Source organism: Ichthyophthirius multifiliis (genome assembly GCF_000220395.1).
Source record: "Ichthyophthirius multifiliis unplaced genomic scaffold scaff_1120509250285, whole genome shotgun sequence".
Taxonomy (NCBI): domain Eukaryota; phylum Ciliophora; class Oligohymenophorea; order Hymenostomatida; genus Ichthyophthirius; species Ichthyophthirius multifiliis.
Window position 1 is genome coordinate 43188 of NW_004086901.1, and position 27054 is coordinate 70241.

At 15.0% G+C, this 27054-nt stretch overlaps 6 protein-coding genes across 6 annotated transcripts, besides 41 other annotated features; 5 read left to right on the forward strand and 1 right to left on the reverse strand. All coding sequences in view use genetic code 6, as the record gives it.

Annotated features, from left to right (window-relative positions):
* Positions 1-952: 952 nt before the first annotated feature.
* Positions 953-1389, forward strand: IMG5_062520 (hypothetical protein; the record flags this gene model as incomplete). The annotated part of the gene is made up of 2 exons (XM_004037012.1): positions 953-1289; positions 1358-1389. The coding sequence occupies 2 exons, from the start codon at positions 953-955 to the stop codon at positions 1387-1389; spliced, it is 369 nt and encodes a 122-aa protein (XP_004037060.1).
* Positions 1390-2912: 1523 nt separating this feature from the next.
* IMG5_062530 (MIR domain protein) lies at positions 2913-7426 on the forward strand (the record flags this gene model as incomplete). The annotated part of the gene is made up of 9 exons (XM_004037013.1): positions 2913-3294; positions 3335-3522; positions 3846-4165; positions 4213-4454; positions 4508-5038; positions 5110-5753; positions 5832-6119; positions 6164-6312; positions 6454-7426. 9 exons carry the CDS (start codon positions 2913-2915, stop codon positions 7424-7426), a joined length of 3717 nt encoding a protein of 1238 aa, XP_004037061.1.
* Positions 3446-3472: a microsatellite.
* Positions 5044-5092: a microsatellite.
* Positions 5046-5108: a microsatellite.
* Positions 6460-6500: a microsatellite.
* Positions 7427-8076: 650 nt separating the features above from the next.
* On the forward strand, positions 8077-8479 carry IMG5_062540 (hypothetical protein; the record flags this gene model as incomplete). Its single annotated transcript, XM_004037014.1, has 2 exons — positions 8077-8201; positions 8257-8479. The coding sequence occupies 2 exons, from the start codon at positions 8077-8079 to the stop codon at positions 8477-8479; spliced, it is 348 nt and encodes a 115-aa protein (XP_004037062.1).
* A 424-nt stretch (positions 8480-8903) lies between these two features.
* On the forward strand, positions 8904-13613 carry IMG5_062550 (MIR domain protein; the record flags this gene model as incomplete). The annotated part of the gene is made up of 11 exons (XM_004037015.1): positions 8904-8958; positions 9104-9738; positions 9823-10050; positions 10092-10203; positions 10487-10715; positions 10786-11241; positions 11387-11696; positions 11809-12003; positions 12044-12124; positions 12197-12827; positions 12964-13613. 11 exons carry the CDS (start codon positions 8904-8906, stop codon positions 13611-13613), a joined length of 3582 nt encoding a protein of 1193 aa, XP_004037063.1.
* Positions 8992-9059: a microsatellite.
* Positions 8999-9074: a microsatellite.
* Positions 9746-9799: a microsatellite.
* Positions 12126-12164: a microsatellite.
* Positions 13023-13059: a microsatellite.
* Positions 13614-13733: 120 nt separating the features above from the next.
* Positions 13734-13847: a microsatellite.
* A 114-nt stretch (positions 13848-13961) lies between these two features.
* IMG5_062560 (hypothetical protein) lies at positions 13962-14876 on the reverse strand. Its single transcript, XM_004037016.1, has 2 exons — positions 14281-14876; positions 13962-14219 (listed from the first exon to the last, which is right to left on the reverse strand). The coding sequence occupies exons 1-2, from the start codon at positions 14586-14588 to the stop codon at positions 14162-14164; spliced, it is 366 nt and encodes a 121-aa protein (XP_004037064.1). The 5' UTR covers positions 14589-14876; the 3' UTR covers positions 13962-14161.
* A 152-nt stretch (positions 14877-15028) lies between these two features.
* Positions 15029-15060: a microsatellite.
* Positions 15061-15094: 34 nt separating this feature from the next.
* Positions 15095-15155: a microsatellite.
* An 18-nt stretch (positions 15156-15173) lies between these two features.
* Positions 15174-15221: a microsatellite.
* Positions 15222-17083: 1862 nt separating this feature from the next.
* Positions 17084-17134: a microsatellite.
* Positions 17093-17155: a microsatellite.
* Positions 17107-17166: a microsatellite.
* Positions 17167-18504: 1338 nt separating this feature from the next.
* Positions 18505-18542: a microsatellite.
* A 121-nt stretch (positions 18543-18663) lies between these two features.
* Positions 18664-18711: a microsatellite.
* Positions 18672-18711: a microsatellite.
* Positions 18678-18725: a microsatellite.
* A 208-nt stretch (positions 18726-18933) lies between these two features.
* Positions 18934-18982: a microsatellite.
* Positions 18960-19017: a microsatellite.
* Positions 19018-19073: 56 nt separating this feature from the next.
* Positions 19074-19106: a microsatellite.
* Positions 19107-19713: 607 nt separating this feature from the next.
* Positions 19714-19783: a microsatellite.
* Positions 19766-19796: a microsatellite.
* A 249-nt stretch (positions 19797-20045) lies between these two features.
* Positions 20046-20091: a microsatellite.
* Positions 20092-21249: 1158 nt separating this feature from the next.
* Positions 21250-21287: a microsatellite.
* A 141-nt stretch (positions 21288-21428) lies between these two features.
* Positions 21429-21486: a microsatellite.
* Positions 21445-21487: a microsatellite.
* A 241-nt stretch (positions 21488-21728) lies between these two features.
* Positions 21729-22602, forward strand: IMG5_062570 (radial spoke head protein, putative; the record flags this gene model as incomplete). Its single annotated transcript, XM_004037017.1, has 3 exons — positions 21729-21874; positions 21932-22201; positions 22243-22602. Coding segments are annotated over exons 1-3 (741 nt in total), but the record flags the coding sequence as incomplete, so codon positions are not given.
* Positions 21881-21930: a microsatellite.
* Positions 21888-21929: a microsatellite.
* Positions 21889-21924: a microsatellite.
* Positions 21889-21929: a microsatellite.
* Positions 22205-22260: a microsatellite.
* Positions 22205-22275: a microsatellite.
* A 538-nt stretch (positions 22603-23140) lies between the features above and the next one.
* Positions 23141-23186: a microsatellite.
* Positions 23187-23618: 432 nt separating this feature from the next.
* Positions 23619-23655: a microsatellite.
* A 1330-nt stretch (positions 23656-24985) lies between these two features.
* Positions 24986-25023: a microsatellite.
* A 322-nt stretch (positions 25024-25345) lies between these two features.
* Positions 25346-25370: a microsatellite.
* A 371-nt stretch (positions 25371-25741) lies between these two features.
* Positions 25742-25778: a microsatellite.
* Positions 25779-26355: 577 nt separating this feature from the next.
* Positions 26356-26405: a microsatellite.
* Positions 26406-27054: the final 649 nt, after the last annotated feature.

Sequence of the window (27054 nt, forward strand, 5' to 3'; positions counted from 1 at the left end):
AAATAACAAATTCAACTAGTTTAAAGAAAATAAATGAAGAAGAGGAATTAGATTCTGAATAAAAAAATAACGTAAATAACTCTTTAACAAAAAATTTATTTAATTAATAATAATAAATAATAAAAAACATAAAACCTCAAGAAATAATAAAATAACAAGATAAAAAAATAGAAGAAGAAAAGATAATAATTCGTAATAAAGCCAAAACAGAATATAAAATTCTCAAAAAAAATCTAGAAGATGACGATAATTCCATTAAAAGCTAAGGGTCTTGTGAATATTCTGACACTTCTATATCTTTAAATCAATTATAGATTTTAAATCATAATGTTATAAGTTAAAGTATACATGAATATAGAGATAATTCTAATAATGAGGAAAAATAAGATTCTTCATTGAAAAATTCTATAGAAATTGATAGTACTTTATTCCATAAAAGTTAGAATTCGTCAATAAAATAAGCTAAATAGAATAATTATATGAAACAAATTTATATTTTTTCAAATAAAAAGAATGTTTCGAAACTTCTTTTGAAATTTTTTACTTGTTATATTAGTTAATGGGTTTTATTTCTTATTTTTGGAATAATAATGTTTATTTTTTTAGACTTCTTTTTCAATTCATACATTTAAATAATTGATAATTTTGCCTTTTGTGAATAAATTATGGCCTCTTATACATTATTTTCGTTAAATGGGAATTATATAAGTTTCTAAAATATAAAAAAATTAGGTTTATAGGAATTTTTTTTCCAAAATTTAAAAGAAAACTACTCCTCAACTAAATAGGTTATTTATAATTCATTTGTTAAGTAAATTTTGCATGATTTTTAATACTTTTATTTAGAAAGTGAAATATAAGTGTATTATTTAAATAAAGAAACAAAAAAAATACTAAAATTATATTTTTTGAATTTTTAATTAAAATTTTAGATTTTTAATATTAATTCTAAATGGATGAAAAAAATATAAATTTTAATTCCTAAGTACTTTTTATTATTTAATAAAATTTTAATCTACTTGAATAGTAATTTTTATAAATACAAAAGTTAATAGAAAAAGAGTTTTAGGAATAGAATGATCTTACTTTATAAATTAATCTCATTATTTTTATCATTTCGATTTGTTTTGTTGTTATTTTTCTTTATTTAGCAATTAAGCCTTATAAATAATATATTTTAAATATATAAAGTATATTAATGGTTATTGGAAGAGTAAACGAATAAGAAACAAATGAAGAAATATAGAAATTGAAACTTACAAAAAATCTTATTGAAAGTGAAAACGAAAGTAATTTTATATTTATTATTATTTATTTATATAATTATTTATATGTTAGTTTATTTATCAATGAAAAGTTTAAAATTTCTAAATATGGGAGAAAATTTGAAATAAAATAAATAAATATAAAATAATACAATATTAAGAAATGTAAAAGAAACTAAAAATAAATTCAATACAGTATATTTATTTGATCGAATAAAATAAAATAAATCCAAAAATAAATTAATGATAATATTATTAATAATTTTAATTTTTAGTAATTGTGTATATTTAAGTGTAAATATATTATTTAATAATATTATTTTATTTATTTTATTTTTTTGAAAAATAGACATTCTTATTTGTTAAATATCTAATATAAAACATACAAAATCCTATAAATAATTATTCACTTTTAGTCTCATCATAAACATAATTTTCTACATTATTTTTTACCTAAAATTTATAATTAATTTAAAGCGGAATGTAACATGTTTAATAAAATTTTCGTGATTTAGTATTTTATTATGTTCCAAATAATTAATTAGAAATTTCCAAAAATAAATCTTTAGAAAATACTATAATTAATTTTGTTAAAATTTTTGAGAAAATTTAAATTAGTAATTAATCCAATTCTTTTAAATAATTCGTTAACAATATTGTCTAAGGAAACACTTGTAGTTATTTTTAAAATATTATATAAAATAAAATGGATGCATGTCTCAAAAGTTCTGCTGGAATAGTCAATATGGGACTCTTAAACACTATAAATGCAATCATAAGTGATGTTTAAACAAAAGACTTTAATAAATGGGAATTTAAATAATCTTTTGAATACATATAAAGCATAGAATATACACAGTAGGTCTAAGTTTATATTATTTTAATGGAAATTTTATAAGAAATATAAGTTTAAATGTTCAATGATATAAAAATTATTTTAAATAATTTATCTTTAACATATAAATATTATTAAGTATTAGCTAGTATTGTTATTAGTATAGCATTTTTTATAGCAGCTTTTATTTCTTTTATTTCAAGTAAATTAGAATATGGTTTTATTAAAAAAGCTATTTAAATTATTCCTTTAAAAAGACTTTCGGAAGATAAAACTACTCAATTTTTATTGAATAAATTTATTAATAATGAAAATTATAAAATATGAAAAAAAAAAAAAAATATATTAATTTATTTCTTTCCATTTTTTTTTTTTTTTTTCAAATCTTTTTATTGTATATATTATTTTATTTTAGATATAAGTTTATTAAATAATATATATATTTTATTTTTTTCGAAATAGGCAATTTTAATTATTTTTCTATTTAAAAATTTGAATATTATATTTTTTTATAAATACTAAATTATATATCACTTAAAAAATATAATAGTTATTAAATAATAGAGTTATTTATAATAATTAAAATCTTTAAATTAACTTTTTTTATAAACTTTATTTTTAAAATTTGTATAAAAATAATAAATTTAAATAAGTTTTGATAATAATTAAAAATAAAAATATTTAATTATTATAATATTTATAAAGATTAATAAAAAAAAAAGAATTCAATTTAAAATTTACAAATAGTAAATTGTTTAATTTAATTAGAAAAAAAAAAAAAAATGAATCTAAATGAAAATAAATAATCATAGATGCCAGGAAATATAGATTCAAATAAATTATTATATGGCCATATAATAGTTTTATAACTAACAGATCAAAAGTAATACAGTTTTCATATAGAAGGATTTTTCAGACCCTAAGCATCATTATAAAAGGCTTAGTTTTAAAACCAAGAAAATTTTCTTTTTAAAATAATGCCATCATTTTAAACAAGTTATATAGATTAATTAAATAAACTAAATCTAACAGCATAAAGTAATGTAATTTTACAAAAGAAAGTATTGGATGAATATAAATAAAATATTGATATTTATAATAAATTAAAAGGTTAACCAATATTATTTTATACTCCTATTTAATTATTGCATGTTTCTACAAATAAATATCTTTAATGCAATTATTCATAAGCAGGTTTTTTTATTTTTTTGTATAATGTATAAATTAAAAAAAGATTATTCAAAGGATAGTTTTAAATTAGATTTATCTATATTTTCTTCTAAATATACAATTTTTTAGATGCTGCCAGTATATAATCATTAAAAAAATATGAATAGGTTTTTTTTAAAAAAAAAATAATAAAAAAAAAATATATATATGAATTTTTTATAATAAAAAAGTAATATATACATAAATGATTCTGTTTATATATAATTTTCATAAAAATACCTCTAAAAAATTCCAAATTTATTCTGCAATTTTAATTAATAGCAAGAAGAAGAAAATATAAATTAAATTTAGATTTAAATGGATTAAAAGTTAAGAAGAAAAGATAAGAATTAAATTATAAAAAAAATAGTTCATAATTAAAAAACTAGTTTTAACCAATTTTCTAGTTTCGAATAAAAAAAAAAAAAAAAATCAATAATTATAGATATCAATGATGATGAATAACAAGATACATCTCCTTCTATAGAAAATGAAGATCAAATAAAAATTTAACATAATATAATAGAAAATTTTAGAAGAGAAACTAATTTTAAATTCTAATAATATGTATATATTTTATTTTGTTTAGTATAGAAAATAATATTAAATAAAAGTTAGGTTAATAAATTTCAAAATCTAACTAATCCCAAATAAACACAAAAGAATTACAGAAATATATTCCAAATCCACTTCCTGGCATATATTAAAATTTTCAAAATATGGATTAATTATAAACTATATCTTAAATTTAATAAAAAAAAAAAATGAAAACTGATGTGACATTATTTTTTAATTAAAAAAGTATGTGGACAATAAAATATTATTCATATAAAACTGATAATAATATAACTTAATAGTAATATTAAATACATACTTAAAATTAATTTATATATATAAAAAAAGATATGGAGATAAAGTATGGATTCATCATGTAGAAAATAAGAATAATTTAATAATATAATATAATGGAGAATAGTCTTCAATTTTATTTGAATATAATAATAATTAAAATATTTTAAAATATAATAGAAATACAAACGGAATATGGGTAATAGAAAATACAATCTTATTTGAAGGAGGAACTTTAGATTATAATTAATGTGTTTATTTTAAGCATTTTGCATTAAAAAAATATTTATAACTATGTAAAAAAAAAAAATGTTTCTAAATTCTTTATTTATATATATAAAATAAATAGAATACAATAATTATTAGTATTATTTAGATTTATTAAATGAACCAAATGAAAATTGTTTATTTTAATTAATAAAATTACCCTCTTTATAATAAAATAACTAAAATTAATTGGAGAAAGATAGCCTTTTTTATATAAAATCTTTTAAACATAAAGTATATATAAATAATTCTTTTAAAAATAACTAAAACCTTAACTAAAACTAAGGTATATAAATATCTTTTTTTTAAAGTGATGATTCTGCTTTTTAATTTTTGAAAGCTACTCATTCAGAAATACTTGGAACAAATTTTATAGTATAAAATATACCAATAATATAGAAATGCATATATTATATGAAAAAAAATAACACTGAAAAATAAATAATTAAAGATTCAATAATTCTTAACGGTTTATTATCATTGAATTAAAGTTTAATTAGCGTAAATGAATTTTGTATAAATAAAATTATTCTTACAAATAATGATGATTCTAGAAATTTTAATAAACCAAATAAAAACAGATAAATAATAATTTAAGAATAAAATTATTTATGTAAGTATATATATATATATATATATATATTTATATATATATTTATATTTATATTGATATTTTATATTTAGATTACTTATTAGAAATGATTTAACTTATTGTAAATGTAGATGAATTAAAAGAACTTTAATTTGATTTTTATAAAGAACTATATTAAAATTAATAACGATAATTCTCTGATAAAGTTATGCTTACTATTAATAAAATACTTCATGTTTTAAAAACAAAAAAAGGAATCGATATACAGAAAAAATAAGAACAACCGTAAGACATCTTTACAGAAATTTATAATTAATAAAACTTTCTTAAAATTTAATAAAACACATTATATCTTTAACATAGAATTTAAATTTTATAAAATATTTATTAATTACTAATTTCTTTATGTAAAGATAATTAAGTTAATTAAAACATAGTCTATTAAAAATTAAAATTTGTGCACTATCATGCTATTTATTTAAAAGACGCATCTGATTGTTTAATTTAAATTTTAACCTAAAATGAATCACTTTTAAATAATCTTTCTGATAATATAAAATTATAAGTATAAAGACAATCTTAATCTGTTTCTTATAGTGAAAATACTGTTGAAATATAAAGTTTGAATTTAATTAACAATAGCATTATTTAAAGTAATCTACTTTTGTTTTTTAAAAGATAAACAGAAGAAATGCATAATTATAGAAAACAAATTAAATTAAATATTGTTAAAGATGTTAATATTTTGAATTTTTTTAAAAATGTAATAAGTTTTTTTTTTTTTTTTTTACATATTTTTTATAAAAATTAAAAGATTTGTAAATTTAATGATAAAGGTGTTTCTGTAAATCAAGAATAAATATATAAATTTTGTTTTGAAAATGGAGAAAAAACTAAATTTCATAAAGCAATATTTTACAAGTTCTAAATAGTAAATAATAATTTGAAAATTATTTTAAACAAAGATAATGTCCTTTATATAGAAAACATGAATTCTCACAAATTATAAAAAGAAAAATATAATTATTTTTTGCAATAAATAAATTTTTATTCAGATCTTGCTTAAAATAGAAATTTTTTATGGAAAAACTATCTTGAAAAAGTAAAAAAAATAATAATATATATTTATTTGAATTATAAATAAAGCTTTTTCCTATATAATTTTTATTTGATAAAATATTTGATTCTAGCCTTTAAAGAGAATTAAGAAGTTCTTTTTGTAATTTAGCTCTTAGTGTATATATAGATTAAGAACCTTTAGATTATGTTTTAGTTCCTTAAATGTGCAAAATATAGTAAAAAGACTATCAAAACAAAATAAAAAATTAAAACGAAGATAATTCAATAAAAAAGTAAAGTCAATTTACGAGTTCTGAAATGAAAAGTAAAGATTATAATAATAAAAATAAAGGAAATACATAATTTGAAATTTACAGATATTTTATATAAAAAGCATTAATATATATATAAAAAGAGATAAATAGTTTTGAATAAAGTTTTTAATTAAATTAAAATGTTTTATAATCAAGAAATTAAAAATGTAAAGTATTTTATTTTAACAAAAAAATATATTTCTATTTTATATATATATATATAGCAAATTAATCAATCAATAAATTAGTTTCTTTGGAAAATGTTTTATTGTTAAATATAAGTAAAATTTTAATAATTTTAATTTAGTTTAATATTTTGGAAATTATTAACAAAAAATAACTTTATTCTTCTATATTTACAAAATATATGAAAATTCTTAATTATGATTCTGCATTTCCTTAATATTCATATTTCCTTAATAAATAAAATTGCTAAAAATACTTAGATATTATTCTCAATAAAAATAATAAAAAATATAAAATTGCTTAGGCTTTTTCTTAATTATATAATAAAGTTTCCAAATAAATATTAATGGCAAGTTAGGCTTTGGGAATTCAAAATAATAGTAGGAGTTCTTAAAATGAATTAGAAGACGAAACATAAGATATAGACACAAAAAATATGGATTATGATGAAAATATTCTTTTGGATGGATTTGTTACATTATAGTGTGTTTTCAAAAAAGAAAAAGAAGAAAACAATTAAATTCAAATTCAAATAAAAAAAAAATATGTGATTTATTTGTTTTTATTTAAAATTTAAGAATGGATTATTTAATTAATAATTTCTTAGAATGGTATAATCTAAAAAGTAATATTTTTTTTACTTCTAAAAAAAAAAATAAGAAAACAATTATTAAATTTATTTTATTTTTAAAAATAAAAGGTTAAAAATTATTAAATGAATAGTAATAAAATTACATTTAAAATTTAGAAAAATCAATTATAAAAGTTTTACCTTAACTTTATAGAGTAAAAAAAAAATATATATTAATCAAAATATATTACAAAAGACAGGAATAGAAGAAATAGATGATAAATATACAAATCTAATAAAAGATTAAATATATAATAAGTGTTTTTTTAAAAAGAAGAAGGTAGTTCCTTTCAAAAATTATTGTTAAGATGATTAAGATATAATAAAAAACTTGGACAATTTGATAATAAACGAATAAAAATAAAATGAATAAAAAAAATAAAAAAGCGATTAAAACAAATAAATTTAAAATGAACTATTACCATCTTTAATAGTTTTATTTTATAAACAAAAAGATAGTTAATTAAAAGATAAAATTTTGGATGTATTAAAAGGTTGTTTTAATTAAAATAAAATATTTTTCGAACATTTAGTTGATTTATAAATATTCTTTGAAAAATCAGAAATTAAAAATTTTTAATAATTAAAAGATAAAATAGAACAATTAAAAATTTTAGCAGAAAGGTATCTTATATAAATAATCAATTTCCGTTTTTTTAAAAAAAATTAAAACAAAAATAGATCGGAAATATGGCTTTTTGAATTCGTGAATAATAATAAAATAAAAACAGAAATTGAACAAATAAATGTTTTATTAAATTATATAAATGAACAATTATAGGATTAATTTGAGTAAAAATTATTATTTTCTCTTTAGAAAACACTTACATGTTTACATATGCATACTCCATTGATAAATTTGATTTAAGATGTTTAAAATTAAATAGCAAAGCTTTTAAATAGTTCAAATTTCTAAAAAACATCTAAATAAATTATTTATAAATTAATTTTTAATTTATATAGAACTTTAACATATTATTGCCATAATAATAAAGTAAAAAGATAAAAAACAAATATAATATATAGATATTTTTTTAAAAAAAAAATAGAAAAACTAACTTATTTTATCGAAATATACTCATTTTTTTATTGATGAAATCAAATACAATTTCGGATAATTTGATTTGTTATTTGAAATATATTAAAATAATAGATAACTATGTGAATAAATAGACGACAATTTTTTTTTTTTATTATAGATTGTATCCTAAAATTTGGAAGATAACCACGTTTTCTTAAAATACTTAAAGTTTTAACTAGCTATAAAGATGATAAAACTGAATAAATAATATATAATATTGAAAATTAAATTAAAATTGCGAAAGCATTTATTCCTTAAGAAAATATTGAAATAAATGTAAACAAAAAAACAAAATAATAAATTAATAATGTTTTTTTAATTAAAAATTAAATAAATAAATAAAAGGCAGCTTAAAAATATATAACCTTATTATATTGCGAAGAAAATAATTTTCTGAAAAAAAAAATTTGCTTTTAATTTCGAAAATAATAAAACTTAAGAGATTATCCATTTTATTATCATAGTGAATTATTAGAGTTACTCATAAGTACAATTAAAGGGGATTAAGGTTTATCAATAAATATAAATAAGCTTAAAAATATTATACACGAATAGCATTTTATAGAAATATTATTAAAAGAGGACAATTTTAATTAAGAATATTAATAAAAAAGTATGCAAAACATATATGATTATAACTAAAATTATAATGTATAAAATTTTTAGGAAGGTTTTACTATTTTGAAACCGAAAGTAAAATAAAATATTAAATATATATTTTATATATAAAATATATATATATATATATATATTTATATATATTTATATATATTTATATATATATATTTTAAAGTTAATTAATTTTATGATTGAAGTTTTATTTAATTCTTAAAAAAGTTAAGACTTTAATACTTTGTAGCATCAAATTTTTACAGATTTAGCCGATTTTGAATTTAAAAGAATAGAAAAAATTTAATAATATAATGAATCATATATTAACTATTTTTTTGGATAAGTTTTACTTTTTTTTAGTTTATATTTAAAGAAGTTAAAACTAAAAGCAAATTATAAATAAACATAAATTTTTTAATAATTTTCTAAAATAGCAGCTTTATTATGTATTTAATCAAAATATATATTAGTTTAATAATTATAAGATGAAAACTTTGACAATTTTTAAACATTTATAAAATAAATTGATTCATAATTATTATTCGAAAATCAAAATTTAATAAATTAAACATAAAAAATAGAACCGTATTTAAATAATAGTTTAAAGTATGAAAACTAAACACGTTTTAAATAATGGAAATAATTTTTGAAAAAATGCTAAAACTTAAACATAGTACAAAATATTATTAAATATGAAAGATAAGCGTTATCAGAAGCTATTATTAATGCAGAAAAAATATTTCCTTAAATTTTAAAAAATGGTTATGATTGCTTCATAAATTCAAACGAATTAATACATTAATTAATAAAATATTTACACTTTGGAATAATTAATTAAGTAAATAATATATATATATATATATATATATATATATATATTTATATATATATATATATATTTTTATTTTTATTTAATTAAAAGTGTAATTAAGATAATATGGTATTTGTTTTGAATATATTAGAATAAATATTATTAAATTAAGATAATTAATAAAAACTTGAATTTATTTAAAATCTTTTTGACTCTTTAGATTCTATGAAAATGGTTTTAGATTTGCTTTCAGATTCATAAGAAAACCATCTTACTGATAATTTATTAAATAGTCTTTTTGATTTTACTATTAAAATGTTAGAAAATGGCAATTAAAAAGTATTTTTTTTAATTTAAACTAATTTTAAAAAAAAATATAGGTTTAAAATACTATTTATTAATATTTAATAACTCATTAAAAAAGTGAAATTATTTTTTAAAAAATTTATATGCTTATTTTTGACTATATTGAATGCATTAAATTTCAAAGTAGTCTTAAATAAATATAAAATAATTCTTCTGATTAATTATAATAATAACTTAAAAATGAGAGTTTATTAGAAAGAAATTTTATATATTCATTTAAAAATATTGAAATAAATAATATTAATTAAAAATAATAATATGAAGAAAATAAAAATAATTTCGTAAACAGCGTTAATAATTTTGAGTCATTAATTTCAAACAAAAATTAATATAACGCTTCATAGTTTATGTTTAAAGAAAAAGAAGTTATTTAATAAAAAAGAGCAAATATATTTTAATAAAATCTTAGTATTCAACAACTATTACAATAATAAAAGACTAGAATTCAAGAAAACGATGATATTTATGATTTTTAATTGTAAAAAAATAAAATAGAAGACTAAAATTAAGAAATAATTAGAAAACTACTTAGGGTCCTTTAATTATTTTGCGAAAATCATAACAATAATTTATAAAACTATTTAAGATACTAAAATAATAGTAGAAACAATTTTGATATTATACAAATTGTTATAGAGGTATTTGCAAATAAAAAAAATATATTTATATATATATGTAATATTTTTTTTATTTAATTATAAATAAAAGCTTTTATTGGTTCTATATGAAAATATTTGCGATAAATATTTCCCTAATATAAAATAATGTCTAGAAACATTAATAGAATTTATACAAGGCCCTTGTAAATAAAACTAGGAATTATTAATTGATTCTAAATATTTTTAATTTGCAGAAAAGCTTTTGTAAATAAAAAATAATAATGATAATTAAAAAATATAAAAATGGATGTATGAATAATTAAAATATAAAGTAATTTTTTTTTGTATAAAAAATAAATAGACTTATATTAATTTTCTAATTAAAAATAATTATATATAAAAATATATATAATATTAAATATAAGACACTCATATTAACTAATTCTTTATTAGAATTAAACAATTCTAATTAAATTGTAAAAAGAATAATGCGTAGTTTTCCTTTATAACTATTAAAATTAAACTTAATAGATGTATATTAAAAGTATTTTAAATTAAAATAAAAGTAATATTTATTTTTATTAACAAATAATTAATTATAAGATATAAATAAATGTACGGAGATTAATATATAATTTAATGTTTTAATCATGTAAAAAAATACATATATAATAAAAAATTAACATTTTTTTTAAAAAAAAGCATGAGAGTTAGCCTTCATAAAATAGTAATGATGATATTTCTTATTATGAATGTATTCTAGAAACTGGATTTGATATTTTTTTTTTAATTAAACATTATTTAGATTTAGATAGTGAAGAATATGATTTAGAAACAAATACTTAATTAAATGAATTAAAAAGCAATTTTTCGAATTTCAAAGTTGATAATAAGAAAAAAAACATTATTTAGTAAATCTATACCTTTATACTAACTTTTGTATTTAGTATTATTGAAACTATTCATAAAATTTCATTAATTATACATAAAAAACTTGAAAATAAAGAAAATTAAAATAATGTAATATAAAAAAAAAATTGATGTTTTGCTATAAAAAAAAATTAAAGTAAAAAAATACAAATGATAAATTAATATTTTCAGAAGCGATTAATTTTTTTCTGAAAAATTCAAGACAGTAGATAAATATTTTTTTTTTTATAAATATAATATTTTTTATTAAAAATGTTTAGTGTTGAAGTAGTTATTAACAATTAAATTTATAAAACTAATTTTATTTTATTACCATTTTGTCATTATTTACCATAAAAAAACAAATAATAATTTCAAAACATTGTAAATAGAGAATCTACACATACTAAAATTTAAAGTAAAAAAATGCAAATATATACTATAGAATTAAAAATAAGGTTTAATAGAACTATCAAATAATATAATAAACATATGTAAGCATGAAGAAAAGTTATCTAATCTTTTTTAAAAAAAATAAAGTTAATATAATAAAGATAAATATAAATAAATATTAATATACATATATATATATAATTTTTATATAAATATAGATATTATCTATTTTTGCAAATTATGTTGATTTATGGAGAGATTTAGCTTTTTTGGTTAGTATTTTATTAAACTTATTAATATTGTTTTCGTACGGAGAAGGATAAAGTGAAGATCCTGAAATAAGGAAACATAATCGAATGTGGACTCCATATTTATTTAATTAGACAAAAGATGATATATAAAATACTTTATAAATTTATTAATATTTTGGAGTATGTATGATAATATTAAGTTAATTTGTTGTAATATTTTTTATGTGCAAAACAGCTCCTATTTACTTTAAAGATATATGGGAATAAAATAGGAATACATTAGAATAATAAGGTAAATCATATATAACATAAATAATAATTATAGGAAAATGTATTATCGCTTTATTATTAAATCTATAAATTATTTTTTATTTTCTTTATGGATTTCTTGCTTTTATTGCTACTTATTTTCATCCTTTTTTTTTTGCTTTTCATCTTATTGAAATTTTAATTAGATTTGAAACTTTAGCAAATATACTAAAAAGTGTTTCGGAATCTAAGCTTGCTCTTTTTTTAACCCTTGTTTTGATTATTATGATTACTTTTTTCTTTTCTATTTCTGCTTATATGCATTTTTTTCCTGATTATAATGGAAGATGTGAAAGCTTGTATTTTTTTTTTTAATTATTTTAATAAATATATACATATATATTTTTTTTCATTTTTAAGATTTATATGCTTAATAGAGACATTTGATAGAATAAAATCTGATGGAGGATTCGGAGGATGGTTAGAAAGTAACGTTTCTAATGTTTCAGATAATGGAAAAGGTTATATTTTTTTAAGTCATTTTAATTTTTTAAAAATATAAATTTATTAAGAATATAAATATGATAGATTTGTTTATGATAATATGGGAAATATTATCATAGTATTGATTATGATTTAAATTTTTGCAGGAATTATTATTGATAAATTTAGCTAATTAAGAGAAATAAATCATTTTAAAAAAAAAGATACATATGAAATTTGTTTTATTTGTGGAATTGAAAGGTTTTTATATTTTTTTTAATATATTTAAAAACCATAAATAAATAATAAAAGAGAATTATTAGAAAGATAACTGGATTAAGGATTCGAATAACATATTAAAAAAGATCATTATTTATGGAATTATATATTTTATATTGCTAATATAAATCATAAAAAGCCTACTGAATTCACAGGAATTGAAAGCTATATTTATTAAAAAATATAGGAGTAAGATAATTAATGGTTTCCAATATAAAAAACTTTGCTATTATCATAATAAAATAATTAAAAAAATGAAGAAGAAAATTTAGAAATTTTAAAATAAGAAGTAATTTTTAATTTGTCATTTTTTTAAAAATATATAAATTTTTTATTTTTTATAATAAGTCTGATATTTGTGTAAAATAAATGAAAGAACTAATTGAAAGTTAAAAGGTATTGTATGAATTGATTAGCTTATAAAATAATAAGTATTGAAAATAAATAAAAATATCTATTATATATTTATTTTGGAAATTAATTAAAATTATTGTAAATATAAATTTATAAATAAATTAATTGATATATTTATTTTATTAATAATAAAAATATAAAATATATAAATATATAATTATATTTATATATTTATTAATATTCAATAAATAAATTCCAAATATATATATAAAGAAATTAAATATGGTATAATTTTCCTTATTATTCCTTTTTTTTCTTTTTAGATTTCTTATTCACAAATAGATTTTGTAGTTAATCCAAAACGAATACTTTGTGCTTTTATTTCTTCTGTAATATTTTAAGATATATTTTGATTTTTTTCTAAAGCAACAGTTTATTATTGTATTTAGTAATACTATTTATTTTTAATATATTCAATTTTTTCTATTATATCTTCATCAATTTTTCTTTAAAATGAGACAAAAATATACTCAAGTAATATCAAAATAGGAATAAGTAAAAATTTCATCAAATTTAATCTGTAATAAATAGTTGTTTTTGGTAAAATAAAATCAATAATATCACACTATTTTTTGTATTTTTTGAAAAAATAAATATAAAATTAATTTAATATTTTATTTTTTTACAGTCCTTTTATAATTTTAAATAGCTTGAACTTCAATTATAAATGTACCAAAAATTAAAAAAAACTACCATTTAAAAACATTTATATGCTTATTCTATAGCATAATATAACTCGAAAGCAAAAGTACAACATAAATAACGCCTGATTAAAATAAATGCTTAAATTAATAATCTAAGCCAGTATATTTAAAATAATCTTCATCTTTAACATTATATTTATCATATATTTCTCTTCTTACTTTATTTTCAAGCAAATCTTTTTCTTTTTATAGTTAGATTTTAATTTTATACTGTTCTGCGTAAATTCCATGAGAATAATTTATATTTTTTATGTTTTTTTCGAATTACTCTTCTACTTCTTAGTCTTTAAAACATCTTTTTAAGTGAAACTCCTATATTAAATTAGAATCTTAGTTATATTATAATATTATAAAGTTCAAAAATATTAGAATAAAGAAATATAACGATTTCTTAAGTTTTTTATTTGTAGTCAATTTAAAGGGATTATAATATTTCTAATTTAACTTATTTACAGTATTTTATATAAGTTTGTTTAAAAATATAAAAAGAATTATATTTTAAAAAGTTTTTTCTTCAGTAAATGTAAAAAGGCTTGTTTCTTATTATTCAGACATTTTTTTGTAATTTTATTTTCTTATATAATTTATAAAATGTTCTATTATATTATAAAATATATAATTATTTTCTATTTATAAAATAATATAAATAATAAATAAAATATATTTTTTTATAAAAATAATTAAAAAAATAATTAATAAAAAATGTAATGATATTATTAAATAAAATTAAAAATTGTATAAATAAAATATATATTAATCATATTAAAAAAAAATAATAATATATATATATAAATAAATACATTTTTTTTTTATTAATATATATATATATATATATATATATATATATATATATATATATATATTTTAATTAAATAATTATTAATATTAATTTTTTATAAATTATAAATTATTAAATATATTATTTAAATAAATAGACTTTTATATTTATAATTTATATTAAATTCTTCTTTTAATTTATTATATAATTTTTTTTTAAAATAAAATATTTATTTTATTAAATATATTAAGTATAAATAAAAATTAATATAAATATATAAGATAATAACTTTACTTAAATAATGGAATCAGCATAAATTATTAAACAATATTTTAACTAGATCTAATAAGAACTAAAAGACTACAGTTTATAAGATTCTATAAAACTTACATTAAAAAAAAACTTTATAATTTCAAAAAGGCATTAATCATAATGGGTATGTGAAGAGCAACATATTCTATCATGTATTTCAAATACTGAAAAAAAGTTACAAACCGAAGAATTAAATGAAAAAATATAAAAAACAATAACTAAGGACTTTCAAATAAAATATTAACTTCATATAGGCGACTTAATATTATCTTTTGAATAAATAAATGACGTTTTTACTAATGATAATAGTTAAATATAACATAAGTAAGGTGAAGTTTTAATTATTTTAATGTGGGCAGCTTGGTGTTAAATATCAGAACAATTTATAATGAAATTTAGTGATTTATTAATGTAAAATAAAGATAAATGGATTGACAAAGTAAAATAATAATAGTTTTTAAACTTAAAATTAATAAATAGGTAAGAATGATAGCATTAAGTATTGATGAATCTAAAGAAACAATAATAAGTAAAGTTAAAAGTAAGAATTTATAAAATATGTAACATTTAAAGGTAATAATAATAATGATAATAATATTAATAAAAAAAAAAAAAAAAAGTTAAATGGCTGGGATAAAGAACATGACTTAGTTAAACTTTTTTAAATATAAGCTATTCCTTATTTAATTGTATGTGATAAAAACGGAAGAATAAATTATGTAGGACATCCTTAATTATTTAATTTTGAATAAAGAGTAAATGAATTAATATAAATTAATCAAGAAAAAGAATATTAAACCTAAAAACAAGATGAAGACAAATAATTAACTGATAAAGAAAATTTCAAATAATCCAAAAAATATTTAAAAGAAGAATTTTTCCCATTATCTTTATCTAAATATGTTGATTTTAAAGGTAAATTTGGAATAATAATGCTAAAAGAAACTATTTTTTGGAAAAATTAAACTTAAAAAAATACTATAAACCAATAACTGATTTCATAATAGATATAAAATAAGAAGCTCAAACAAAAGAACTTCTTGAAAATCTTAAAAATAAAATAGGAAAAGAACATATGTTTGTAGGAATTTCAAATATATAAGATAGAAAAAAAGAAATATATACACATTTAAAAGATTTAAGTAAATAAATAAATAAACCAAAATATAAATATATTATTTATTTCAAATTCAAATAACAAATAAATAGGTTAAATCTTAAACGATATTTAAATAAAAAACTTTTACTTTTCTTTTCATAAAAATCTTAATTTAACACTTTAAAAAAATAAATAAGTACATAAATTTACTTTTGAAGAACTTGGACAGTTTGGCGAAATGCTCCCTTAAGAAATAACTTTTGAAAACTTATAAAAAGCTAGATCAAGATTTCGTTTTTATGGAGACGCATTATTTAAATAAAAAAAAAAATTTGATATTGTTAAAAAATTACTTGCTAATGGACCTGCTGTTTCTCTTAAAGGAACTAAATTTTTAGAAATGCCCGATATGATTAAATTTAATAATAATTAATAGGTAGATACTTTACTTGTTCATTAAAAAAACAAAGTACTTATTATTGATTTCTTCCTTTATAAGTAATTTTTTTATTTTATTTTTTTTTAATAAAAATAGTAAAAATATCTAAAAAAAAAATTCAAAATAAAAAAATATTTAAAAATAAAAAAAGAAATTAAATAAAATAAAATAAAATTAAATTATAAAAATATATAAAAAAAAAAATAGATTTAAGCATTGTGTGGAATAACTTAATTTATATAAATAAATGTTTGAATAAAATAAGGAAAAATGGAATAATTAAATATAACTTGTTATTATTTCACTTGATTAAAAAAACGAAAAATTTATGAGTTTGTATAATTAAAATGAATGGAATATATTTGACTTTTATTTTTTCAAATAAGATTTACGATATAGAAGCGAATTTGCACATTATAGAATATAAGTTTTATATATTTTTAAAAATATTTATGTTATTTTATGTTATATATTTATATAAATATAAAGAATATGCCTCATATTTGTATTGTTGATAAATTCGGATTTATTCATTACAATGGAGAATTGAAAAATATTAAATTATAAAATGAAATTAACGAACTCTTAAAAAGTAGTTAAATTACTCAAAGAGAAACTAAAAATTAAGAAAATTAGGTTGAATATTAAAAAAATTATAAAGAAGTGAAAAAAATAATTCAAAATTTTAATAATATTGATTATTTTAAACCATTATTTAATCTTTCTTATGACCCTGTTTTTACTATAGATGTAAATTTTATTTTATTTTATTTTTTTTAATAGTTTTTATATAGATTGTTAAAGAAATTGCTTTCGATACCCATTAGAAGGCTGTTGAAACAATATTCAAAAAGCCTAAAATTAACATAGGAATAAAAAAAGAAAATTAAGATATAATAGATAATATTTTTAATAATTTTGATAAAAACTTGTTTAGTATATAAGTTGATTATATATGAAAAAAAAAAAAAAAAAAATTATTTGATTATTATTTAAAATTAATTTTTAATTAAAAACAAGTTTTATAAAAAAAAAAATTAAATAAATATTTTCAATAATTTTACAATAAAATTAATATAAATAAATTATTATATTTATAATTAAGAAAAAAACTTTAAAAAAATTATTTAAATTTAATATTATTGTAAGTTTTTATTTAATATATATTTATACAAAAGAAATAAAAATATTATGAATAGAATAATAAAACCTTTATAAAAAATAATTTAAATAAAGGCGGATGAAATAAATAGTATGTATATAGAATAAAATACATATATATTGTTAAATATAAAAAAAATATCTATAAATTAAATGATGTTTGTGATAAAAAAGTAGAAATAAAAGATATATAAAAAACAAAATGTATGCACAAAGTATAAAAAGTATAAATATAAAATATACTTTTTGTATGTATTTTATAATAAAAATAATAAAGCTCAGCAAATTTTTATGCAAAAAAAAAAAATTAAAATATAATAATATATATATTATAAAAAAGAAAGAAAAAAATAATAAATATATATATATATATATAAATATATATATATATATATTTCTTTTTATTTTATATATCTATCCAAATAAAAAATTTTAATAATATTTTTTCTTTATATTATTATCATTATAATTTTACTTTATATCTTTTTATTAATTATATATTTTAAATAAATATTTTATTAATATTTTTAATTTTTTTTATATTTATATTATATTTTTTTTATAACTAAATATATTTTAACTAACCCAATTTTTTTTTTACTAAAATCAATATTTTTAATCTATTAAATTTTATCATATGTAAGCTTTAACAAAGTAAAAATAACTTTATATTTATTTTTAACTACAAATAATAAAAATAACATTAAAATACTATTATTATTTAATATAACACAAACATTTATCTATATTTCATAATTTTTATTTTTTATAAAAAATAAATCTTGTTTTTTATTTAATCTTTTATTAATTTTTATTTTAATATTTAATATATTTTATATAATACTAATTTAATTATTTAATGTTTTTAATCTATTTAAAATGTCTTTAAACCTTAATTTTAACTAATATTTTAATATAATTTTAACCTATAAATTTTTTTTACTATAAATTTATTTTTAAATTCATTTAAATATAATAATTATTATATTATCCATATATATTTTGTGTAGATTATATATTTTAATAAATATGATGCCCTTTATAATCTTATTTATTTTCCTAAAAATATTTTTATAAGTAATTTATTATTAAAAGTTCTTTATTAATATATATCACTATTTAATATTTATTTTAATTTTTTTTAATAATGTTATGATTAAATCTTTTTTTAGATATATATTTTATTCTTTTGTTTATTTACAATTGAGTTTTTATAATTTTTTTCAATAAAATCATCAAATAAATATTTTTCATAATATTAATTTTCTGATATGCTTTATATCTGATTTGATTTTATAATTTATTTTGTATTTTAATCAGGCCTAATTTTAAATCTAAAGCTATATAAAATTTTACATTTTTACTTTTTTCTTGTACGAAATTGCTATTTTATATTTAATTGATAGTTTATATTTTTAATAATTATAGATACTTTTATTAATAATTTTTTTGAGAATTATTATTATTTATTGCAATATATTTTTTTTTTTAATTTATAAAAAAAATATAAATATATTTTAAACTAATATATTTTATATTTTAATATCTAAATACAAAATAAATTTCTAAAAAATAAATTTAGTATATATAAATAAATAAATAATAATAATAAAAATAAATATATATATTATATATATATATATATATATTTTAAAAATTATATTAGTCATTAAAGTAAAAAAAATCAAAAATAAAAAAAATGTTTTCTTGGTTTAAAAAAATAAAATAAAAAAAGAATAAATAAAGTAATTTAAATATATAAGATAATATTAAAAACAAAAAGACATAAAAGAAAAAAATAATTAGACCCAATAAATTAACAAGAATATAAAATATAAAATGGATAATAATAATAAAAAATGATGAAGGAAGAAGATGTAAAAAATTATAATAAATACATATATCTATATGTATTTAAATATATCTATATGTATTTAAATATATATAAAGATTTGGATATATGAAAGTATTTTATAATTTTTAACTTCTCCGGTTTTTAAATCACCTCTAAAACAATTTATAGATACTAAGTGTATTTTTTTTGAAAATAAGAATCAAATTTCTTAATTACATAAAGATACACATTAAGAATATTAACAATAAATAGAAATGCTTTTATTTTCATTATCTTAAGATATAGAAGTAGAAATAGAAAAAATTTTCCATTTATGTTAATAGGCATTAAATTATGAGAATTAAAAATAATACCTTTTTTAAGTAAAAATATATTATCATTTTGATGAGTTTATTAATGTTATGATCAAACAAAATTAATATTTAAATGAATAAGTATAATAAATACAATATAATGAAAATTATAGTCAATAAATATAATTATTAAATAATGAAAACGAATAAGATTTATAATTTGATGAAGATTATTAACTTAAGAAAGCTTTATAAGCTTCGGTAAATGAAACACAAAATCAATAAAATAAGTAAGAAAAAGTAATTTTTATTATTTATAAAAAATTTTAAAAACTTAAATGTAAAAAACAAACCAAAAAAAAGGATTTCGAAGATTAAATGAAAAAAGCCATTGAACTATCAATAAATATATAAGACGATAATATTAATTAAGGAAAAAACATTGAAAATAATAGTAGTCAAAAAATACAAATGAATAAGCTTCCTTAAAAAAAAAACAATTTAAGTGATGATGATAATTCTTTTTAAGATGAGGATGATGAAGAAAATTAATATATTTAAAAAAATAAAAATATACAATAAATATATAAATACTAAAATAAAAATGATTAGAAAGATTAGAAAGAAGAAAATTTAGAATAAAAATAAGAAAGAATTAGATAATAAAGAGAACGACTTTTGGAAAAAAAGAAGAGAGTAAAGAAATTAAGAATTAGATAAATATGCTAAAGAAAAGGAATAGGAATTTCTTTAAAATTTGGATGAAAATTATGATGATACTTAGGTTTTTTAATATATAAATATATATTTTTATATTATATATTAGAGTTAAATAGAAATAAAAAAAAAGAAAAACTTTCTTGAATAAATAAAATAAAATATGAATTCAATGAAATGATTTTTATTTATAAAGTTTTAAAGAATTTAATTATTTAATAATAATAATTAAATTTTTATATATATATATATATATATTTATATTCTATATATATTATTATTTCTTATTCTTATTTTTATTTGAATTTGTATTTTATATAAAGAATATATTATTAATTTATTCTATTTATTAAAAAAACATAATATTTATGTTATCTGTTTATTAAAATTTAATATTGTTTAATTTATTAAATTTTATTTTATATTAAAAAATTATTATAAGTAATTTAATTATAAAATATTTATTATAATAATAATAAAATAATAAATATTTCAATATAAATGACTTCAACTTAAACGCAATAATCATCAAACTTTAATTTCTCAGCAAAACCATAATTATCAGGTTATAATTGTATATACAATAACTCCAAATAATTACAAAGGTAAAAAAAAAGAAAAAAAAAAAGTATTTATTTATAAAATAATTAAGTTCCAATCTATTTAATTAAGTAGCCTAAAAAATAAAAATAAAAAAAATATACTATATATAATAAGCCAATAATAATAAATAAAGGCAAATGAAGATTTTATGGAAAGCATAATATAAAAATATGTTATAAATAATAAATACGAAGAAATAACAGATATTCCATTAGTAGACGAAAAAGAAATATAACCAGATTATTATTAGGATAAAGCTGTATTTAAAATAAAAAAAAAAATTAAAAAAAAATTAAAATAAATTAAAAATAAAAAGCCAACCCCAGAATTCAAACCAAAAGAAAAAGGAAAAGAAGTTTTTACTTAAATAGAAGATAATGAATTATTTGATTTTATTTTGGAAGTAGAACCTGTGTTATAAGTACTTGTGGGAAAAAGTGTAGGCTAAGCTATAATGGAGTTAATGGAAGAATTCGAAATGGCAGAATCTTAAAAAACTAAAATGATGATTTAAATGAGAAAAAATGCCGAATTAATGGTTGTTTAAAGAATGGATGCTGCTTATTAAAGAAGATAATAAGAAATTGTAAAAATAAATAAAAATATATAATAAAAAAATTAAAATAGTATAGAAGAAATAAATAACATAGTATTAATAAAGAATAAAATAAATTAATACATAAAAGACTTTTAAGTAGATAAATAGTCAAGCGTACAATGTTTGATTCCAAATAAAATTGCTTAAATGATTTAGAAAATTTAGGGTTTTTAAAAGATTTAAAAGAAAATAAATTTTAGGTTCATTTTATTCCTATTATTGTTGAAAATATTATTGATTGTCTAAAATCTAATTAAGAAGAGAAAAATTATTTAGATGTTTTTTTGAATAAAATAGAGAAAAATGCTTAAGATTTTCATAGTAAATATATTTAGATTGAAAAATAAAGAAAGTAGAATATTTTAAATTAAAGAGAAGAAAATAGAATAGTATAATATTTATATGCATATATATATATATAAAAAATAAGTATATAAATATTTATTTATTAATTATAATTTAAAAGTAAAGAGAAATAAGGAAAAAAAAGAAACTTGAATTCAAAAGAAAAACACTTATAAATTAAGAAAGATAAAAAATCTAAAGTATTTTTTTATTAATTTATTTTTTTAAAAATAAAAATAAAGTTTAACTGCTAGAAAATATAATTAAAAAATAGGAAAAAGTCGATAATATTTTAAATACAGAAATAACTGATATTATAGGAGTTAATAAAAATGTTCATATAAGTAAAAAAAAAAGAAATTGCATATATATTTATATTTAAATAAAGTTTCTTTGTTTGGTGGTTTAGTTGGTTAAATATGGTTATGTTTAGAAGCATTTAATTAATAATTAAATGATTAAATATAAGATATAAATGTAATATGTTTTTAAACAAAATTATAAATTTATTTTAAAAATAGATTATCAATATAATTAAACCTTTAATTTTAAATTCTAAAAATGGAATAAACATAATATTAAATGAAAAAGAAAAATGTTTTTATGAAAAAGAAGTTAATGATTTTATAGGAAAACAAGAAAATATAAATTAAGAAAGAGACATTTTTATCCAAAATTTATTAGAAAATGAAAATCTTTATATAAAAAATTATAGTTTAAATTTTATAATTGAAAAATATTTGAATTAACTTGAATAAAAATTAAATTTGAAAAAAATATTTAAGTTTATATTCTAATGTTTATCTTATGCAATAAAACCAGAAAATAATCATGAAAATTTTTTAAAAAAAATAAATATTTAATTCGAAGATACTGAAAATTATTTAAAAGAAAAAATAAATATCATTTTAAATGTAAGAATACCTTTTAATTCAAAAGAAGAAGAAGAAGAAGTAGAATAAATAAAATTATAAGAAAATTAAGAAGATATACAAAAAAATAAAGATAAATATGATCAATTTGTTGATATTTTTGATGGATAAGGATATTTGATAAGTTTATAATAAAAAATTAAAAATAATTAAAAAAGTAAAAATTATCTTACTTTTATTTAATTTTTATAATAAAACATAAAATACAGGAAATGATTTAAATTATGAATTACCTATTAGTTTTAATATTCAAGTTTTCGAAGATAAAAAAATAATGCTATGTGATGAAAGAAGTGCATTTTTATTATAGAGAATATTATTTTAAATTATTAAAGAGAGAGGAAATCCGTAATTTTAATAAGTTGAATATGAAAATTTTAAGGAGTTTTTATATTAATTTAATGATATTTTTAATAATTAGTTTTTAGATGGTATTTTCGGAAATGAAAATAAAATTCTTGTATTTGATTATGAAATGAAATGAAGAATCTATTTTATATTTAAATTTCTATTATATAAAAATGAATTATTAACAATTCTATATTTATTTTTTACTTTTTATAAAACAATTTTTATTTTTCAGTAATTTAAGAAATTATTATATCATTAAATATTTTTTAAAAATATATTTATTTACCATTTATAAAAAATATACACTAGAAGAATTATTTTTCCAAATATTATTTTTTTCGTATTTTTTAGTCTATTTTTTTAGTGAATTTAATCATTTACTTTTAGGCTTAAGCCCTCTTTTTAATTATAAAAACTTTGCATTTTTTTATTATTTTCCTATAAGAATTAGTCAAGTAAATAATAATAAAGCAACTTTTTGTAGATAAATAAGCGAGAATTATTACATTTTATCTTATGTAAATTATGAATGTTTAAAAAAATATTTCTTTTATACTTTTTATTTTATTTTATTTTTCCTTTACTTTTTGCCTGAATTTTATTTTTTGACTTAACTTTTAATATATAAAAACAATAAGCATCAATACTAAATATGATTTTCTATATGAAGAATATAAATAATGGCATTAATATTGGAAATTCGTTAAAATTATATAGAAAATAGCTATTATATTATTCATTAATTATTTTAATTAAGATGTCAAAAATAAAGGAAGTAACATTTTTTTCATTATTTTAGGATCTTCGACTGTTTTAATTGTTGTTAAACCTTATGAAATTTCCTTTTTTAATTAAATTAATTATATTCATCTTTTTTTTGAGCTTTTTAAGTGCAATTTTGGCAGTTATGGCGCATAAAAATGAAATCGAATATATAGTTCTTATTTTGATCTATTGTTATATTAGGAATTATTTTTTACTTTAGTGGGCATTTTATTAAGTAAGATTATTAAAATTATATATTTATGGCTATATAGCAAATGAAAAATATAATTTTTAAAAGAAAAATAATTCAAAAAAATTACAGAAATTGGGAAAAATGCAAGAGAAACAAAATTTTTGTGTTTTTTAAAAAGTTAAAAAGAATATTTTAATATGTTAAAATATATTTAAAATTTAAAAAAAATACAATTATATTAGTAATAATAATAATGATAAAAAATATTAAAAATAATTTGTAAACTAAGTATAATACTAATTATAATAATATTTCAATGTCATTTATTAAAATAAATGACAATAAATAGTTTAATTGGCTTCAAAATAAAAAAAATATTTATTTTATTTATTTTATATATAAAAAGAATTAAAATATCTTAAATAAAAAAAAGGTTTTTTTAAATTAAATAATAAAGTTTTAATTAGTATTTTTTTATTTGATTTTTAGATAAAAATTTTAAAATTCTTAATTTTTTATTTTATTTAATGAAAAAAAAAAAAAATCATTTTAAATTTTAAATTTTAAATTTATTTTTTTTAAATAAAAAAAAATATTCATATTTATATATTTTTTACTAATACATGTGTTAATTTGGAGAAAATTTATAATTTAATAATGATTAAATAGCTTTATCCATTTTTTAGAAAATATAATATAATTAGACAGAAATTTAATAATTAAATGATGAATAGAAAAAATAAATATTTTCTTATAAATAAGTATATGAAGTTAAAAATAAAGATATATAAAAATAAAGATTTGCTGAAAATACACTTATTTCTAAAAATTATGAAAAAGCCTTAAAAGAAAATATGCATAAATTATAATGGTTATTTGATATTGAGTAAAATTGAAAAAAATAAAAATACAATTAAATATTTAGTTTTCGATATTTAAATATAAAAAAAATTTTTAAAAAAAATTATTTAAAATAAAAATAATAATAATAGAAAATTTAGAAAATATAATATATATATAATTAATATATATATATTTATATTATTTACATATTATGAAATATTTAATTATAATTAACATATTAAATATAAATGTTTTTTTTAAAAATTACGAAAATAATGATTATAACACAAAATAATTTTATATAATTTTTTGTTACAATTATATTTTAAAATTTAAATATAAACTATGCATAGTAAAAATAAAAAATAAATTTTGTCCACACAAATAAATAAATATAAATTATATAAATAAATTTAATTTTTTTTTTTTAAAAAAAATAAAAATTCATATAAAAAAAACTCTTTTAAAAAAAAATTAAAATATAAATATCTACTTATTAGAATTTTTTTTATTATAGTGTCAATTAAAAGCATTTTTTTTAGTAGTAAGTAATTAAAAAGGACTTATTATCAGATTTTCTTTTTAATTTTTTAGTACATAAATTATTATATAAAAATATCATTATATTTAAGATAAATATTCAATAATTTTTTGTCAAGCAAAATTCAGATATAGAACTATTTTTTTAAAAAAAAGATAAATAAACATTATAAAATAAAAAAAAATATTAATAAAAAGAAAACTTAATAAAAATAAAAATATTTCTATAAATTTATTATTTTTGTTTGAATTAATAAAAAAAATATGAAAACTTTACCTTTTTTTATAGCTACTTTTATTACTACTTAATTATAATTCTAGTTAAATATCTTCTATTTCATATTTACTAAATTCATCTTCTAAGAATTTTCTTTTAATTTTAGGCGCATTAATCAAGTAATTAACTTCAGATTCTGAATTATTTTTAGGAGTTAGATAGCCTGATTCCAGCTCAGGAGCTGCGCTTTGAAAATTTTAGCATTTTCCGTTATTAAAAGAAGTAGTTTTTTATTCTAAATCACAATATTAATCGACATTAATATTATTAGAAAAAAATTAGAATTGCATTTTTTTATTTTTAAATATATTATTATTATTAATATATATATATATATATTTAATTAAAAAAAATAATGTTGAATATAAATCAATAAAATAAAAAAAAATTATAATAAAGTAAATTAATTTTATAATGCTATTTATCTATAACTAAAATTAAAAAATGTTTTTTTTAAAAAAAAAGATATCTTGATTAAGTAATTAAAAAATAAAAATATCTATTTTAATTTTTTATTAATTAAAAGGAGCATTTTTTAAAAGAACTAATTAATGTATTTAAATTTAATAATTTAATTGTCGAATAATTTTTTTTC